The sequence below is a fragment of the Ailuropoda melanoleuca genome, chromosome 13 (genome assembly GCF_002007445.2).
Source record: "Ailuropoda melanoleuca isolate Jingjing chromosome 13, ASM200744v2, whole genome shotgun sequence".
Classification (NCBI taxonomy): Eukaryota; Metazoa; Chordata; class Mammalia; order Carnivora; family Ursidae; genus Ailuropoda; species Ailuropoda melanoleuca.
The window spans coordinates 34,086,380-34,106,194 of NC_048230.1; the positions used below are offsets into that span (position 1 = coordinate 34,086,380).

At 48.8% G+C, this 19,815-nt stretch overlaps 2 protein-coding genes across 4 annotated transcripts in view; one reads left to right on the plus strand and one right to left on the minus strand.

Moving 5' to 3' along the window:
• Nucleotides 1–637, minus strand: part of SLC16A6 (solute carrier family 16 member 6) — a 17,214-nt gene extending 16,577 nt beyond the window's left edge. The window contains exon 1 of the mRNA XM_034641216.1: nt 619–637. The gene's annotated coding sequence lies outside the window, so the exon portion shown is untranslated. The remainder of the gene's footprint in view (nt 1–618) is intronic.
• The window catches only part of ARSG (arylsulfatase G), a 102,645-nt gene that overhangs the window by 22,841 nt on the left and 59,989 nt on the right, over nt 1–19,815 (plus strand). For 2 of the 3 annotated variants that reach the window (XM_034641210.1, XM_034641212.1), the window contains exon 2: nt 14,466–15,196. In XM_034641210.1, coding sequence (XP_034497101.1) covers nt 14,979–15,196 — 218 coding nt within the window. In that variant the 5' untranslated portion in view covers nt 14,466–14,978. Of the gene's footprint in view, nt 1–8,512; nt 8,832–14,465; nt 15,197–19,815 lie in introns of those variants that run through there. The other variant, XM_034641211.1, reaches the window with a different exon arrangement.

The window sequence follows — 19,815 nt, forward strand, 5'->3', positions numbered from 1 at the left end:
GGGGCGCCGGGGCTAAACCCCCGCGGCGCTCGCGGCTGCGGCGGCTCCGCGTCCGCCCCGGGCAGAACAGGTTCCTTCCAGTTTGGGTGTGAGCTGCGCGCGCGGCGCCGCGAACCCCGAGTTCCTCCTTCAGCGCCCACTTCCCCCCTTTGGTCAACTCGCGCCAGGTTCCCCTTGTGGGGCGGGGGGTGGGGGTGGGGAGGGAGTGCCGCAGTGAGCCCCGGACAGCTAGTGGCCCGGCTGCTACGAGTGCCTTGCTTTCCCCCTTTGGCAGCAGCAACACCAACAGCATCCGCGTTGCGCGAAAGGGATGTGAGCAGCCGGGCTGAGTCAGCATCCCCGGTCGGGGCGCGCGCGCATCCTCCCTCCCAGCCGTGCACACAGGTGCATGGCTGCCTAATTCGCGGAGAGCCCTCAGGCCGGGAGGGTCCTGGACGTTTAGGGAGTACGTGCCCCTCATCCCGAAGTCCCCGATCCCAAGGTCACTGTGAACTCAGCAGATGATGCCCGGGAAACCAGTTACGAGCTTGTCCTGGGGACAAAGCAGTGTGTCGTATCCCGGGCATTTCGGAGCCCGCGGGGGCGCAGACTTGGTTTCCTGGTCTCCACCTCACCTACCCAGGCCCACTTCGACACCTGCTCGGAAGCAAAGAGACCTTATTCTCTGCATTTCCCCGTCGACTTGAGTACGGGTTGCTCCCTCCATTGGGGTTCGAGGAAGTGGTTCTGATGTCAGAAACTCCTGAGAGCCTACTTTGAGAGCGCGCGCACGCGGGGTCGCCGCCGGGGGAAGGGCGGCGGTTTGAGTTTTAATAAAAAGCCCTTTGCAGTCGCTGCCTGATTTCTCTCACGACTTTGGCGATAGGGTCTACTGCGTTAAATGTCGTGTGCTCTTACAGTTCTGGCGTGGGTTAGGTGGGGCTGGCAGGTGTGTTGGTGTAAAGTGCGCTCTGTACATCCAGGGGGCAACTGTCTAGCTTTGCAACCTTGTGTAAGTAACGTAACTTTTTGGAGCGTCCATTTCCAAATCCGTAAAATGGGGTCCATAGTGGTATTCCCAGAAGCGAAGGCTTTAATTTATTAGGATACTTGTAAAGTGCAGATCAAAGTGACTGCCTGTGATAAACCCTCGTTGCCCATTAGCTCTTATTGTTGTTATTATTTATGGCTTACCATACGGATTAATGACTCCAACTTTCCCCCCACCCACACACCGCAAGCGATCCTTTTTTCCAGTTGTTCTTCGAAGAATCCACAAGTGATGATTTTTAAAAAATGATTTTAATCACTGAAATGACAACAGTGCTAAAACAGGACTGACTGTAAGTGTGATCTCTGAGATTTAGGATCTCACAGTGCGTTAGGACCTGCCACTGTGCTCACTATGGGATTGTCATATTTAATATGGCACAGTATCTACTGTTTTGGGTCTAGGGATTCTATGGGTGTAGCCCATTATTTGTAACTGAGTGATTCTAATCAAGTCCTGGAAGTTCCTGGTGCTTCGGCTTCTTGATTTAAAACGTTAAGCAGGGTCGCCTGGGTGGCTCAGTCGTTAAGCGTCTGCCTTCGGCTCAGGGCGTGATCCCAGCGTTATGGAATCGAGCCCCACATCAGGCTCCTCCGCTGGGAGCCTGCTTCTTCCTCTCCCATTCCCCCTGCCTGTGTTCCCTCTCTCCCTGGCTGTCTCTCTCTGTCAAATAAATAAATAAAATCTTTAAAAAAAAATAAAATAAAACGTTAAGCAAATCATGCCAAAAGCTCAAGGTGTGAATGAATGATTGAGAGAGTCACATCTGAGTATTTGACCAGAGTGAAAGCACTGGCTGTTGGGGAGTCATAACTGTAATGATGATACTCATACTAAATCGCTATGATTTTTTAATATTAATTAGACCTATTAATTTTTTGCGTGTTTTCTTTGTTCCCAACACTATTAAATGCCATACATGTGATCTAACTTTCACCCCATCGGTAACATTCTGCAGTTGACACTATCCCCATTTTACAGATGAGAAGAGTTGAGGCACAGAGCACTGGAGGGCTTCACTCAACGTTTCACAACATTTATAGGCACACCCTGGCCCTTTTTGTAACTAAAGCTCATCCAAAGATGACATTTGCCACCTGCATTTGGGGAACCGGGGTGGGGGTGGGGTTGGAAACCCAATCTCTGCCTAGTCTTGCCAGCCACAAGCCAGTGACTTTTTTTCGCCCTGATTAGAGCCTGGCTTCACCTTGGTCCCTTTCCTAGTGAGACCAAGCGTGAAAACCCCTGCTTTTTTCACTCCTCCCGGGAAAGCAAAGAGAGGGAAAGCACTGCATTACCATGCTAATCAAAACCCCCCCAAACAAAACTAACTCTGTTTAGTTCTAAATAGGAACAAAAGAACCCTTGGAGTCTGGAGTATAGAACCAGAAAAATCAGGAGCTTAAGTTCAGGGTTCAGCTCCCCTTTTAGCCTCTTCTGTTGTGTCTGCCGTAACCCTGTGGCAGCAAAGCCCCTCAGATCCTTCATTTACAGTGGGCAAGGCTGTGATGATGCCCTTAAAAAGTCCCGCAACATCTTCTGGGGAAATAAATTGGCTCCTGAGGCTATCCCCTCTGCTCTCTCTAGCCATCTTGCTTCGGGTCATTTGCATGAGAACAGATTCCTTTGTGCAAAGTTGGCCAGCCTGTTCTCTGTCAACGGTTTATAGCCCTTCTAGTCTTCACGTTGGGTTGCTAGGCAGATATGACCCTGGCTTGCAAATAAGCTCACTGCATTTACCAGCCCGTGAGAACTTAAACTTGGGTAAGTAGATTGAAAGGAATCTTGTCTGGAGCTCAGAGAGTAGCAGCCTGCTTTTAAGGGCTGGGTCTTCAGAGCAGCCATGAAGAGGGGACTCCTATGGGAAGTGTTGGTCACCCACCCATCCACTCTCTCTCTTCCTGATTCTGCACCACCACCCATCATCTCACCTGAGGGCCTGTGCCAGGAGGTGTTGGGGGGGGGCTTGGACACGGGACCCATGTGCATTGGACTGAAGCAAATTCTTGCTCTAAAACTGCAATATCTGCTTCTCTAGACAGCGAGAAACCCACAGACTTCTTGTAAGAATTCCAGGTAGATATGTTGGGTTTATCTTGTGGGTGGTAGAGCCTTCCCCAACCCCCACATGTAACAGTTTGAAGGAAGTCAGGACCTTTCAAATGGGCATGCGTGCTTCTGGGGAGATTTGCAGATTTGCTAAGGGGACTGAGACACAGATGGTTTTAGGGGAATCGGTTTCCAGAACATGAGCTCTGTCCTAAAGCTGATTTGTCTGAGAACTCACTGTGGAGCAGGCCTGGTGCTGGGTCAGTCTTGCACACTTGGCTTCTCCCGCATAACCAGAGCCAGGATCTCACTAGGGTGCACTCTTCCAGCTGAAACCGTCTCTGGGGTCAATATTGAAATACTGTGCCAGGGAAGCCTCTTTCTTCAAGTCAATATGTCCCATGCCCCAGTCCATCTTGTAAAGATGCTTTTGCAATAGTAACAGCTTGTCCAAATATACTATATATGTTGTTTGATGATAAATGATCACTTATAGTAATAATTGCCCAGAAGGGATTTTTTTTTAAACCTTGAGGTGTAAATAACACAATTTCAGTTTATACACAAAGTCTGTGTTCAGAGAAATAGGATCATTGAGTACTTTTCAATATATAAGTATATCATATTGAGATAGAATGGAAATACATTTTTGAAAAAGGGAAAAAAGAGGTGATAGAAAATTCCTGACCTAATGAGAAATGTTCCCATGTAACTTTTAAATGGATGATGATGGTTTTCCTATTACTCGGATGTTTATCTTACACTGGATACATTTGAAAGAGTGGTTTAAACTAGTTTTACTGTAAAAGTAAAACCCATTTATGGATACAATTGAAACAATATCTTTTGAAACTGTGATGAAACATTGAACATAACTTAAAACTGCATGATGGTGAATGCTCCCCCCCACCCCTGCTGCTCCCAAATTCGTATGTTGAAGCCCTGGCCCCCAATGTGATAGGATTTGGAGATGGGCCTTTGGGAGGTGATTAGGTTAGGTGAGGCCATGAGGGTGGGGCCCCCCATGGTGGGATAAGTGCCCTTAAAAGAAGAGGATGAGAGCCCTGGGGGATACAACGAGAAGGCAGCTGTCTGCAAGCCAGGAACAGACCCCTCACCCGACCGTGCTGGGGTCCTGATCCCAGGTTTCCAGCCACCAGAACTGTGAGANCGCTAACTGTGCTGGGGTCCCGATCCCAGGTTTCCAGCCACCAGAACTGTGAGAAAGTGAATTTCTATTGTTTAAGTCACCAAGTCTATGGTGTTTTATTATGGTAGCCTGAACTGAACGACATGGAGAGGGCTTATTGTTTTTCCAGATTCTTTGAGAAGTTACCCAAGCACAAAAATGTGCAGGCCACTGAGTATGGTCTATATTAATATGAGGACAAGAAAGCTGTGGTCCCCACCCTCTTGGCTACATTCTCCCTGGGGTGAGAAAACAAACGTGGGGGTCACCACAGTGGGCCACATGAGGCCAGGTAGGGGCTGTGTAATTGAGAGGTATGGTGTAAGATGCATGTGGGTGTGGACCCTGGAGCCTGACCTTGAATCCCATCTCTGTTCTCAACTAACTGTGTCACCTGGCTGGGCAAATTACTGAACTTCTGTCTACCTCAGTCTTCTCATCCATGAAAGGGGGATACTAATACTGCATAAGGTTGTCATGTGGGGCTTAGTGCCATGTTGCTGGGATAACTGAGTTAACGTGTGTAAGGGGCTTAGCAGCTTAGTGATGGACCTGTCTCACGATGAGGTTCCCTAACTCTTGGCTGGGGGGCTGAGGAGGATGGAGACTAGAGAGGCCTAGAACCAAGAAAGACCTTACAGGGACTGGCAATAGGGAAGGGGAGGGTGAACAGCAGGAGGTGCTGGGTTTGGGGACAGGAAGTTCACCTCCCCACCCATGGCCTCTGGTGATCTGACCTCTATCATGCCTGACTACCATTCAGGTGCAATGTTGATGATGTATCACTGGCTATGTCTCATTAACTCTGGGGTGAGTTTTACTTGATTTTAACACTGATATTTGTTCTTAGACTTATTAGTCTTTTTTTTTTTCTCTTTAAGATGTTATTTATTTATTTGAGAGGGAGAGAGCAAGAGCAGGGGGAGGGAGAAGCTGACTCCCCGTTGAGCAGGACCCTGGGATCATGACCTGAGTGGAAGGCAGGCAGACGCTTTAACGACTGAGCCACCCAGGCCTCCCTAGACTTCTCAGTCTTGATGGTTTATTGCCCCTATAGTTTTGTCACCTTCTTACTACTTAAAGAGAGAATGTCGCCTGGAGGAGGATCTCAAGCCTGTTGTAAAAGTACTAACTGCAAACCACGAATCAGGACTGTCGGAACAAAGTGATTTTCATCACATTGCTTTTAGGAATAAACACGTGCCGTATTAAAACTTTAAGGCACATTTGCCGGCCACGAAATCTAACTGGCCCTGCTGTAAAGTGTGTGGGACCACTGGGTTTTCTTTGGATAATTGTTAAAGTTGCCCCACCCATCACGTTGCTCAAGGCCAAGGAAAAAAAAACCTGCTCTCCTGCTATGTTTCTTGCCTAAAGGGAGATGCTGGCTCCCCCCCCCCCAACTTCTTGTCTAAACACGCACAGCCAGTCTTGCTGCTCCCAGGAACAATACACAGTGTTAAGCTTCGATTTTAACCCTTTAGGAGCCGTGTATCCACTCATTTCCAGATGGTAAGGGGCTGGGGGATGGTTCATGGAAGCTGGGAGGCTGCTTCAGGCTGCGCTATGGACAGGAGGCCAGGAGGGGCCCTGTCCTGCCGTGGTCGTGGTCGTGGTCGTGGTTGGTGGAGGGTTCTGGCCACCTTAAAGGAGCCCACATGCTTGGTAGGGGTTCACGGTGGAAGTGGGGACAGGGAGTGGCCGTCCTCCCTTCCCACAAGCATCGCTCTTCCATCTGGGTAGCCTCTGCTCATCGAAGGCCACTCATGAGCCCTGATGAATGCGGTTGTTTCCCAGGCCACAAAACCACACCCCAGAGAATGTGGTCCCTCCTCTCCCCGTGTTTACAGTCTAGTTCAGAAGACAGGACACACGTGTGATCATTATCCAAAGCAGCATTTCTACAAGTGCACTTTTACGAGGGAGGACCTCAGAGGAAGGGGAACTCACAAAGGCCATCTGAGGTTAGGGAAGTGATGAGATGGGGCTGAGCTTTCTGTGCGGGACAAAGCAGGCTTGGCCATAGTTGTTCACGTTAGATGCATTCATTCAGCAAATATTGGTTGGACTCCTTCTGGGCTAGGTACCAGGGTTACGCAGCACGTCAAGCACATAGACATTCCTGTCCTGATGCACCTTACAGCACCTTACAGCGTAGATTTGTAACTTTTCTAGCTGGAGTACCTAGCCCAGGGTCACGGGCAAATCACTTTTTTTTTTAGGGGGGAGTGTTTCTGATATTAACATGTCACTCCCACTTTCAATTGGCATCCAAGGGGAGACTTCCTTCATACCTTCTCTGTATCTCAGCTTAACCTCATACTGTTAAATTGTCTAAACTCAGATTTGCTGGTAGGCAATGTGCTCCAGAGACCGTGTCGACAGTCACCAGGGTCTGCCCAGGCACAGGGACCTGGCTCAGGTTTAGCCAAAATGGCACAAACAACCATGGGACCATGTGACAAGGAACGACAGTTTGGAGCTTTGAATACACAAACCAGAAGGACTCTTCAGTTTCCCTTTGGTCTTGTTTGTGGCCATGGTGTTTGTGGCTCCAGGCCCCACCAGCAGAGCACGGGGGCAAACAGGGATGACCAAGACAGTCAGCAGCTACAGGGAGTCCAGGTTTCACCATCGACACTCAGAACGGTTTTGTTTCATATTAATTTTAGGAACCCTTTGGGCTTGTATAGTACTTTTTTCCACGCATTCTCGTATTGCTATCTCTTTATCCTCAACACAACAGGGGGTTAGAATAACAATAGCCAGTGTTTCTGAACACTTACTGGCAGCTGACACTTGTGTTGGGTTACTTCGTCCTTACATTGTGTTTGGAGGGGAGAAAGTTTACTGTGGCTCTGTTTTTCAGGTAAACTGAGGCACAGAGTTTTGTTTTGGTCCTTATCCAAGATCACACAGCTAGGAAACGACTATGCTGAATGCTGGGCACACATTCTTCTGGAAACAGGTCACCACATCCCCCAAATCGATTTCCCAAAAGGTGCATTTGCCAAGTAACCACCTCACTGGATTAAGCATTAGCCGCACCCCCGCCCCTCCCTGCCCCTGCCCACCCAGGTTTTGGTCTTTCCCCCTACTTCCTAGGCCCCGACCTCAGCCTCAGAGGTACTCTGTCAGATCTCAGCTGGAGTCTGCGTTAGTTGGCTTGGGCTGCCATCACAAAACACCACGGACTGGCGGGTCACACAGCAGAACTGTATTTGTCACAGTTCCAGAGGCTGGGAAGACTTAGATCAAGGTGCCGCCGATTTGGTGCCTGGGGAGGGCTCTCTCCCTGATTTGCAGAAGGCCACCTTCTTGCTGTGTCTTCACCTGTCAGAGAGAAAGACCCAGATCTCTGGTCTCTCCTTCTTCTCCTTCTCCTTCCCCTTCCTCTTCATTTTATTTATTTATGTGACAGAGAGAGCGAGAGAGCACAGGCAGGGAGATGGGCAGAGGGAGAGGGAGAAGCAGGCTCCCCATTGAGCAGGGAGCCCAACCTGAGGCTCAATCCCAGGACCCCGGGATCATGACCTGAGCCAAAGGCAGATGCATTACCCAACTGAGCCACCCAGGCGCCCCTCTCCGGTCACTTCTTAAAAGGGCACCAGTCCCATCAGGAGGGTTCTACCCTCACGACCTCATCTAACCCCAATCCCCTCCCAAAGGCCCCATCTCAATACCATCACACGGGGGGTGAGGGTTTCAACATACAAATTTTGGGAGGACATAAATATTCTGCTTATTACAGAATCTCACGTATTTCATCGTAGAGGTGGAACAGCTCCTGGGAAAGGAGACATCTGCAAAAATAGAAAAGATCGCACGTGGCATTTAGTAGAAAGCTTCCAATTCTCATGCAAAACTGACACGGGGAGAATGAAAGTTTGACACGCAAACCACTGATCAATCTTAACGTGACAGGGAGAAGGATAAGAGGTAGGAGGTGGGCCTGCCAAAAAAAGTCAAACCTGAATCAGATCTCACCGTTAGATCGACAAGTCAGTTAACAGGGAAACCGGGGCTCCAGGGACATTTTAAATCACACTACGGGGTACAATCAGGCCCAAAATTGAGAAATTTCACAGGACAAACAACTGAACTTATTTACAAATATATTGCAGGGAAGAAAGAGGAGGAACTTATACATGAAAGGAAAAGGACACATGAACAAAATGCAATGTGTGGTGGGCTTTTTGTGGATCCTGGATTAGCGTTAAAAAAAAAAACAACAACATGGTATAAATGTGTACAATTAAAAAAAAACATTAGTGAGACAGCAGAGTTTAAACACTGATTTAAACACTGGTTGGAGTTTTGATGATACCAACACATTGTTGTTAATTTTAGAAAGTGGTTATGAATAAGGTTGTAGTTATATTTTAAAAGAATTCTTATCTTTTAGAGAAACATAGAGAAATAATGTCAGATGAAATTACATGATATCTGAGGTTTGTTTCAGAATCATCCAGGGTATGTGGAGGACAAGAGAAAGACAAGCAGAGAAGGGAGAGATGAAAACGGGCTGGCCGTGTGCTGATAGCTGTTGAATCGAGATGCTGGGTAGGGATGCATGAGTTTCTCAACTTTTGTATGCTTGACAACTTCCGTCAAATTTACTTATGATAAATGATAAGTAAATACTGCTTTGTAAAAAGTCCTTAAAAATTTAGCAAACAGGGAATGGATTTCGGGTAACTGACCTTGAGTCCTTTCTGCATGACCACATTTCTCGTGACATTTCTTCTCAAGTGGAGGATAGAATTTTAGAGAAAGGATGTCATTCGGAGGCCCATCTACTTTCTCTCTTCTTCTGACATGTGTTCAAGGACCCAGATATAATTTCTGCAGGGCTGCTGAGCTTTCAGAGGCATGGCACGATGCCACCTCTGCTCTCCCAAATTGGCTCCTGCCACATAGCTTCCTTCCATGACAGTTCCAACAGGTGGTTCTAGCTAACACTATGCAGGATGTCATTCGCCCCATGTGGATGAGCTTCCTGGCATTGTTGGGTTCACAGAAGGAATATTCCCAACAATAGGGTCTGGGTTGCTCCCGTTATAAGATAAATGAACGTTGGGAATATCACGTACCACAACGTGGTGATTAAGTTCACACCGTTGTATGGTATATTTGAAAGTTGCTAAGAGAATACATCCTAGACGTTCTCACCATGAGGAAAAAACCATTTCTCTTTCTCTTTTTTTCTCTCGCATCTACAGGAAATGATGAATTTTTCAAAAAGATTTTATTTATTTATTTGAGAGAGATAGCAAGAGAGAGCACGAGTGGGGGTGGGGAGAGGGACATGACGGGGCTCTACCCCAGGACTCTGAGATCATGACCTGAGTCGAAGGCCAACACTTAACCCACTGAACCACCCAGGTGCCCCAGCAAATGATGGATGTTAACTAAACTTATTTTGGTGATCATTTCCCAATATATATATGTCACGCCATTATGTTGTATACCTTCAAGGTACACAGTGCTGTATTACGTGTCAATAAAGCGGAAAGGAAAAGAAACAGAAAAAAAAAATCTCCTTTGCGTCTTCTGTCATGCTAAGACCGAGACCCCCAGATACACTTTAAGAAAGCGATCTTTCTGAGCTGGGGTCGCCCCGAACTGACAAGTTAGCTAGGATCTCAGGGCAAAGGAAGGGACCACAAGGATTGTTTTTGTTTGTTTGTTTTTTCCCACGAGGATCTTTATGACACATAGACATTAAATAACCTGAGTAACTGCTTGTCTGGGTTCCCGAGGTTAACTGGATTTTCCTCTCCACTTGGACCTGGATCCAGGCGAGGCAAAACTCCGGGAGGTGCTCCCCGTTACAGTCACGTGAGCTCAGGTGGACCCTGAGATGAAGTAGCCGCGTCCTTAAATTTTGCGCCCCGGGCACCGGGCTTGGCTCCCCCAGCACTGTCTCTCACCTGAGCTCACCTGGGCTTACCTGGACTGGTGCCGCTGACTTCTGATTCTCATCTGCCCTTCCCTGCCGCCCGCTGTTGATTCCCAGCAGCACAGGGGGGAACACTGGCCTGTGTAGGTCAGAACTCACGCGTCCCCCCCTCCACTGTTCGCCTATCCTCCCATGCGCCAGCCCTTGGCCTTGCTGGTTTCCCTGCCTGGCCTTCCTCTCCCGTCCACTGCTTCCTCCTTTACCTCCTGCAGAACCTTCTCTAGGTGGCTGTCCTTGACCTCCTCTTTGCACCTTGTGAGCTGCTTCCTGCCTTGATTTTTTCTCCCCAGCACAGACCTTTTACTCATTTCGTTCCCCCCGCCCCCCACGAGAAAGGAAGCAGCATGAGGGCAGGGGTTTTGTGTGTGACCTCGGTACGCACAGCTCCTAGACTGAGACAGGTCTCTGGGCCTACATTTGCTGGATGGATGACAAGGCACGGGAAGGGGGGGATTGGTGCAGACTACACACGGGCAGCTGGGACCCCAGGCCCCTCCTGGCCGTCCCCCTGTGGCTCCTGGCCCCCGCCGGCGCATGACCACGCTCTGATTTGGCAGGTAAAGCAACAGTGCTCTGCCGCCAGAGATCACGCTCCCCCTGCACCTCTGTCTTTTTTGGCCTCAGCTCATCAGAAGCTTTGTCTCTGGAAAACCAACAGAGCCCTCTGCCAGAAATTCTGCCCAGCCTTCTTGTTATTTCAGCTGTTTTCAAGGCCCTCGAGCAGGCTGCTTGGCCGCGGGGAGGTCCTCGGGGAGCCAGGTCAGGTGATGGACTCCCAGGCCTGGGACTCAGACACTGCAAGGCGCAGTCTTCAGGTTGACTCATGCCATTCCATCCTCAGCCTTTCTGGCCGACCGCTGCCTGCCGGTCATTCCACTACTCACGAGCACCTTTCCCCAGAAGCGGGCCCGGAACCGAAAAAGAGGCCAAGATGTAGCAGATCCAGAAGCCTTGCTTTGCAGTGGGGGTTGTAGAGAAGACAGATCATTGCTGAGCTGATGGGCACCTCAAGGTCATTCTCGGGCTGCCCCAGGAGCACGGAGGCATGGCCAGGGGTTCACACTTGCGCTCTGCAGGGATCTAGCCCAGTTTGTTCTGCGTGGATGGAGCAGATGGGTCTTCCTTGGGGGGTTGGTTGAGTAAGGTGGTCAAGTTCCCTCCAGCCCAGTGGAGGGAGGAGGGGACACTATTTGCCAAAGACTCCCCTTTTTCTTCCTGAGCCCACAGACGTGCTCCCTGCCTGTGTCCACTCTCCCTTCTGAGAGGGGCAGGGTGATGCCTGAAGAAAGTTGGGAAGAGGACCTCAGATGAGGCACTGAGCACAAAGTCTTAGCCTGCATCTTTCAAAAACTTTCCCCCAGCCTCACTGAGGTATGATCGACAAATAAAACACGTACGTGTTTACTGTGTGCGATGTGATGTTTTCGTGTACATAAACATATGAAATGATGTCCACGATCTCATTAGCACGTGCATCACGTCATGCAGTTACATAGGTCTTAACTTTTTTGTGGCGAGGACATTTAACATCTATCAATCTCCCCTTTGCTTCTGTGTGTTTGACTTTTTTTTTTTAGATTTCATGTATAAGTGAGATCATGCAGTATGTGTCTTTCTGTGCCTGGCTTATTTCACTCAGCATAATGTCTTACAGGTTTATCGAGCTTGTTGCAAATGGCAACAACTTTCTCTTCCACGATCCTTCTTTTTAAAGGCCGAGTACTATTCCATTGTGGATATATTCTATATGCAGCACATTTTCTTTCTTCATTCATTTGTGGACACTGAGATTGTTTCCATATTTTGGCGATTGTGAATAATGTTGCAGTCAACACAGGGTGCTGATATCTCTTCAAGATACTGATCTCATTTCTCTGGATAGATACCCAGAAGTGCGATTGCTGGATCATATGGTCATTCTATTTTTAATTTTTTGAGGAACTGCCATCCGGTTTTCCATGTCAGCTTGGATCTTAATCAAAGTCCAGGCTTCGGGTCCATTCTTTGAATGCCTGATTTGCCTTCTCACTGTGGTTAAAAAAAATAAATGGGAAAAGGTTAACTATCTCCCTGGAGGTGGGGGCATGAAGGATAATGCAATGGCGTACTGGCTAAATTAGCTTATTTCCATTCAGTGAAATTTTTAAGCATTAATGATTCTCTTTGAAAATCCTCAAAGGAATGTTTTATCATGGAACTCTTAAGAAAAACAATCTCTTTATTTATGTTCCCACCTTAATTTTAGCTTTTTTCTTAAGTGAATTTTTATTCCCCTGGAGTCCTTCGTGTTGGGTCATTCCAAAATGGATTATTGACGAAGAATGAGGCCACTCTAGAGTTCCAAGCTAAGTAGCTTTAAGAAGAAAAGCCTCCTATGATTGTTGCTCATGGTTGGAAGCCAGTAGAATGAGGCTGGGAATCAACCAGGAGGTCAACAAGTGTTTGTTGGGCGCCCTCCTTATGCAAGGGCTCTTTCTTCTTCTAGAAAGGGAGAAGTCTTTGGGGCCTCAAGATCAACAAATACTGGTTGAATCTAATTGAGTTTGAAAGAATAACTCTCCTCTTGGAAAACAGAAGAATTTGCATTTCTGAAGAATTGATTCATTGGCCTCCAGATACCATGACTGTTTACTTGAACTCCCTTTTATTTTGATTAAGTATGTATCTACCCATCCTTTTGAGTTTATCTGGGTCTTGCAGAATTTACATACCTCCAACCACCCCCATCCACTTGGGTTGGCAGTTGGGTTGGCTGGCTGGCTCTGTCAGTTGTCTGCGAATCATGTCTATTGTAATCCCAGCCCCAGTAGCATCTCGTGTTATTACAAATTGGTTCTCTTCTAATCCTCTCAATGGCTTGCGTGTCCCAACCGTCTTTTTCACTTGGTCCAGAATTCCAAGTCTGTGCCTCCTTACTGACCTCATCAATGTAGGGCTTTCAAGTGAAGCAGGGTTGATAGGGTTTTATTCTACGGTTCTCATCTGCAACCTGCAGTTGAAAAACATAACCTTCAATTCCCGTTTTTCAAAATTTGACCTGATTTGTGCCTTTCGCGCTCATCACTGAAGCTGCTTTATCTCCAGTAGGGTTAAGATTCTCCAGTTTAGGGGCGCCTGGGTGGCACAGCGGTTAAGCGTCTGCCTTCGGCTCAGGGCGTGATCCCAGTGTTCTGGGATCGAGCCCCACATCAGGCTCCTCTGCTATGAGCCTGCTTCTTCCTCTCCCACTCCCCCTGCTTGTGTTCCCTCTCTCGCTGGCTGTCTCTCTCTCTGTAGAATAAATTAAAAAAAAAATCTTAAAAAAAAAAAAAAAAAGATTCTCCAGTTTAGGTTCATTTTCTTCTTGGACAAGAATCATGATGTTTTTATTTCTAAGCCTCTTGGTCCTCCAAGCGTGGTTTAAGGGCTAGTGATGTAGGCCTCACCTGGGAGCTTGTTGGAAATACCCCAGCCTTTCTTACTGGAACTGCATTTGATAAGACAAAGCTCTTTTGTAAGTACATCCAAGTGTGAGAAGCCCTGGTTGAGTATGTCTTTAGATTTTCATAAAAATTACATCGTCGAGATATAAAGGGACAATTTCCATTAACCTTTGTCGGAAATGTGTTTCTGACATTTTATTGCGAAACGTTTCAAACAGCAAAATAGGACGTTCTGCCGTAAGTACCGTACGTATATTCTCCACCTGGATGATACCATCGTTTTTTTTTTTTTACGTTTTTTTCCTCTTAAATCATTTTCCACCAAGAATTTTATATAGAAATACTAGTTGACAGCACGACTGTTAGAAAGAATCATGTCTTGATCACACAGTTCTCACTCTTTCTTCTAGAATTTTCAGTGGGTTTGATGAGGTCACGATTAGTGTGGGGATTTCTTGTGACTCAGAGTAGTGTGGTGGGGTGGGAGTGGGGGAGAACTGGGGTTTCACAGAGCTGGGTGCTGGCCCTTGCCCCTTCCAGGGCACCGGGCCTCAGTGTCCTTCATCCATACAGTGAGCGAGTCGAGAGACCTCATCCCTAATGGCGCTCCCAACCCCGTGATTGTAGGTCCCTTGCAAACAGTACCATCATCACGATCCCTCAGGTGGAGAAACTGATGAACCAGTTACACATTCGAGTGAGAAGGAAAACATCTGTTGGCGTGGAAAAGAGATTATTTCCTAAGCTACTGAGTAAAACACAGCTGCAGGGGCAGTGTTAACTCCGTTTTCTTGTCAATTTTTGTTCTTTCAGGAAACCTTACAGAAACATGAAGCCTTCGGCCATCTGGAACTGAGAAACTCATTCGAGGCTGACTGTGGCTTCTAGAACGTCGTCCAGGTGTTCTGCAGATGTGAGAATTTATCCTGCATTCGCCAGCTGGAGTCCCGAACAGATGCACGGCTCCTGCTCGGCGCTAACATCCCTGCGCACAGAGGGGTCGTTTGCGAAGTGGCCGCAGAGCTGTTGTTGGCTCTGAGGGCTGACTGTCGCACACAGCTGGTCCTCCCTCGGAGCCGTGGGGGAGGGTGGCAAACCACATTGGAGGCTGCAAGTGTCCTGACTCTCTTGAATAAGGATTCCAGGTGGGGGCCTCATTTCTGTAGCCCCACCATTGTTCTAGGGACCACCACCCCACACGACCGCCACCACCTGTATTTTCTTGCAAACTCCCTGCCCTGAAAGTAAGCAGGAGGAAGCTCTCAGAAACATCTCTAGCTGTGGCCCACCGTCCCTCCAGACAGTTATTACCCTCCCCTCCCCACCATGGGCTGGCTTTTTCTAAAGGTTCTGCTTGTGGGGGTGACTTTCTTGGGAGGCCTGTATCCCCTTGTGGATTTTTCCTTCAGTGGGGACACAAGAGGCCAGAAGCCGAATTTCGTGATCATTTTGGCAGATGACATGGGATGGGGGGACCTGGGAGCGAACTGGGCAGAAACGAAGGACACTACCAACCTTGATAAGATGGCTGCGGAAGGAATGAGGTGAGTCTTGAGGAAGCCGGGCCAGCATCTCTTGGGATGCCTGACTCTGCGGGAGGGGGCTACGTAAAGCAGTTAAAGAACAAATGATGGGTCCAAGTTGACTTAGTTAATTGATTGGCTAATTTGGTTTGAAGCCAGTACGGCATGGTGAAGAAATCCATCCATTCATCCATCTGATAACATTCGGAGAGTGTGTGTGTGTGCGTGTGTGCGTGTGTGTGTGCGTGTGTGTGTGTGTGTGTGTGTGTATGTTAGGAGCTGGGAATATGGAGGTGAACAAGTTACCTCTGGTACTTATCGTCTGGGGGAGGGGACAGGTTAAAAGGAAAGTAGGCATTACAACCGAGTACGTGAACCTGTGTCAAGGATTTTTGGAGTCCGCAAGGGAGGGTGTGGAACCCAGCCCGGGGCTTCAGGGGAGAAGGTGACCTTTGAAGAGCAACTGAGTCAGCAGGCACACAAAGGGAAGAGGACTTACCTGCGAGCAGACGGGACTTACTAGTCCATGGAAGGGCACACGTAACTCCAAGGGACCATAGAAAGGAAGGGCTTGTGCGTCCGAACGGGTCTGGATGTTCGTAAGCCCCTTTTCCTGCTTAGAAACAACACGTATCAGAGCGTTCAGACTTCTGGGTGTGCATCTTGGGCTGATGGCGATCTGACCGGCCAGCTCAGATCCCACCGGCGCTGCGTACAACTCCTCCGTTCGGCTCAGTGGGAATCGCTCCAGCTAGCTGGTTAGGACCCCGCGTGGGGCATTGCCACGGTATCTCGGCCACTTGTATCCTGGAGCCCGGAGCTTCCCCAGAGATACAGACCCTCAGGGGTCCCTGCATCTGGGTCTCCCCCACTCCAGTCCATCCACCCCACCTCAGCCAAAGTGAAATTTCTAGAAACACTCTTCTGCTTACAATCCTTCAAAGGCATTTTGTGGCCCTAGGGATCCAATCCGAACTCTGGACAGCAGCTTACAAGACCAGCCCCTCCTCCACACTGGCTCTCTGTGCCGCCCCTCTGTTCACTTGGTGCCTCCCCATGTCTGGGCCTCGGCTAGGTGATTCTGTCTTCCCGGTGGACTTTCCACTTCCCCTGTGTAGTTACTTTCTATTCACCGTCTGGGGCCCCCGTGCCTCCCGAGGTCCTCGGGAAAGCTTTCTTGGATGCTGCCGGATTCTCTGCCGGCTCCCTGGCTGCTCCCCATGGTGACTGTGTAACCGTCTGACCACCTGTATCGGGTTGAATAGTGTGCTCCCCCCCAATTCGTGCCCACCTGGAACCTCAGCCTGTGACCTTATTTGGAAACAGGGACTTTGCAAATGTATTTAGTCATGGATTTTTTTTTTTAAAGATTTTATTTGAGAGAGAGAGATAGAGAGAGCACGAGCTGGGGGAGAGGGAGAAGCAGACACCCCGCTGAGCAGGGAGCCTGACATGGGGCTTGATCCCAGGACCCTGAGATCATGACCTGAGCTGAAGGCAGACGCTTCACTGACTGAGCCACCCAGGTGCCCCTTAGTTAATGATACCACCCACCATTGGGGGTGCGTCATAAGTCCAATCACCAGTGTCCTTATGAGAAGAGGCCAGGACGCAGAGAGACACCCAGAGGAAGTGATGGGAAGGCAGAGACAGGGAATGCTGTGATGGGTCTGCAAGCTGGGAATGCAGGGATCCACAAGCCAGGAGAGAGGCATGGGACAGATTCTCTTTCGGAGCCTCCAGAAGGAACCTGCTCTCCTGACATCTTGATTTCAGGCTTCCAGCCTCCTGACCCATGAGAGGACTACATTTCTGTCATTTTAAGCCCCCCGTTTGTGCTCCTTTGTTGTGGCAGCCCAGGAAAATCACACAGCTCCCTTCTAGCTCTGGCCTTCAGCAGGAAAAATGCCTGGTCTCTTCTTCCCCTCTTGTATCCCCAGCACCGAGCACAGAGCCCGGTGTGCGCTTGGCAATGTATACACCATTGCTTATCAGAGAATGGGCTTAAGGTCACGATCCCTTCCCTTGACATGTCACCCCAAACTTTGCGTGTTGGAATTTTTTTTTTCTATTTTCGGGGAGAGAATTTAATCCATAGCATTGACTAGATCCTCAAAGGGCACTGGATTGTGGAATACTTAAAAACTTCTGCTTTTAGTGTCCAGTGGGTTTGTGGGGAGGTATCTGGCCCATTATTTAAATTATGGGTTTAAATGATTAGATTTCTGAGGCCGGGACCCTCCCCTTCTGAGCTGTCCCCACTGGCACCGTCTCATCCTGGGCAGAAATGGCACGGCGGGATCCCTTTGGTGGGCTCTCCTATTTTTTCCTCCCTTTGTGAAAATATTCTCTCCATCTGAGCTTTGTGCCAGGGGCCAGGCAGCCAGCCTTCTGGCCCGATGTCTGTGTCCACGGCAGCTTTGCTCTCTGTGCTTTGTTGACAGGAAAGCCGGCTTCCTGTGGGGCCGCAGATTGATTCATCGCTGGCTTGGCCCCTGCCTGCTCACGGCCGATGGGGAACCATGACTTTCAGACAAGAGCTGCAATTGCCAAACAGGGTCCCCGGGTGACTTGAGAAAGTGTCTTTTTTATTGTCTCTTTTCTGTTAGGGTATTGTTTCCTCGGGCTCCCATGACAAATGATTATAAATGGTGTGGCTTAACGCAGCTCCTGTGTATCCTCTCAAGGGTCAGAAGGCTAGAAGTCCTGAATCAAGGTGTGGGCAGGGTTGGTTCCTTCTGGAAGCTTTGAGGGAGACTCGGTTCCATGGCCGTCTCCTCGTTTCTGGCTGCCGCAGGCAGTCCTTGGCCTTGTGGCTGCATCAGTCCATTCTCTGCCTTTGCTCTTCCGTGGGATTTGCCCTGCATGCACGTGTCTAAATCCCCTTCTTCTCATAAGGCCACTGTCACTGGCTTTCGGGCCCATCCTAATCCAGTGTGACCTCATCTCAACTTGATTACATCTGCAAAGGCCGTATTTCCAAAGAAGGTCATATGCCCAGGTTCTGGGTTGACATGAAATTTGGGGGCAATGCTAGTCAACCCAGAACATTGGGCTATACCACATGTATCTTTACCCTTGCTCCTCACGCAGTCCGTAATCTGGCAGGTGTTTGATGAACGATTGTTGCTTGGAAGACTAAATATCCTGCTTAAGAAGTCGGGCTCTGGAGTCAGGTGGCTTGGGTTCAAATCCTGGCTCTGCTACTTTCCATCTGTATGCCTCTGGGCAACTACATCATCCCTTGGAGCTTTGCTTTCCTCTTCTGTAAATGGGGACAATGGTAGCACCCGCCTAAGAGGTTATTGTGGGGAGTAAAGTAAGTAATCCATGCAGGCCGTTAGCACAGAGCCCGGCTCTCAAGAGACACGGACGTATGATAACCCAAGGAAAATCAAAATGTTGGAATTCGGGTGAAAAGGCCAGGGACTTAGTAATGAGCTAAAACTTAAAACTTTTCAAGCAACTGGAAAAAGGGAGCCCAAGGCAACTTGGATCGCCATGGGGGCTAGAGGAGGGAATCACTCACACTTTTTAAAAAAGAGGGGGAGGGGTGCCTGGGTGGCTCAGTCCTTAAGTGTCTGCCTTCGGGTTCTGGGATCGAGCCCTGCATCAGGCTCCTCCACTGGGAGCCTGCTTCTTCCTCTCCCACTCCCCCTGCTTGTGTTCCCTCTCTCACTGGCTGTCTCTCTGTCAAATGAATAAATAAAATCTTAAAAAAAAATAAAAATAAAAAATAAAAAAGGGGGGGGAAAGTATTGCATTTCCATCTCTTCCAGCTCTTCTGGCAGAGTGAACTCTGAAAATAGTTGCATCATTTAAATCATTACAAGAACCCAGTGAATAACCTTGGTAATGCAACAGAACNAGTAAACTCTGAAAATAGTTGCATCATTTAAATCATTACAAGAACCCAGTGAATAACCTTGGTAATGCAACAGAACCTTGGTTCTTGTCCGCTGCACATCAGAGACGTCCAGAGCTGGTTTCCCCTTGTGAAGAGCCAGCAACTACTTCTTGACAATTCTGGGAGTGAGCAATGACTCCCGGCAGGTGACAGACTGGGGTTTGAGCACCTGAGTGGTCATGACCTGTAGGTCTCTTGGGGGAAGTGAGCCCAGCCAGCCAAGCCCAGATCCTGGCCGATCACTTAGAGTGTCTCCCAGGCTGGCTCAGAAGCGAGGTTGACCCAACACCGTAAGCACATTCCCTTGTGCAGATCGACTTGTTAGTATGTTATCTTTGCACCTTGATTTCCTTCCATCCTGCTTCACCCCTTCTCGGGCCCCAGTCTAATCTGAGTCAACTCAGTGCTACTGCCGAGTACAGGCTGTGACTTCGCCAGGAACCAAAGATCAATATTCTCCACTGGAAGGTCAGAGGCTCCCAGGGGCTTGAGTCTGTTTCTAGAAAGGGCCTTGGTGGGGAATGAATTGATCTGTCAATTCAGTCAAACACCTTGTGTGATTTCTGTTCTCAGCATTGAATTTCTGCCAACATGCATCCATCCTATTTGCTCTCAGTTTCCTCGGCTGTCCTGCTGCCTTTGGAAGGGTTTTGCAGCAATCCCAAGGGAGCAGGGAGCCAGGCTGGCACTCACAATGGCTGGGGATTGCAATGAGGTCTTCCCGAGACCTAGG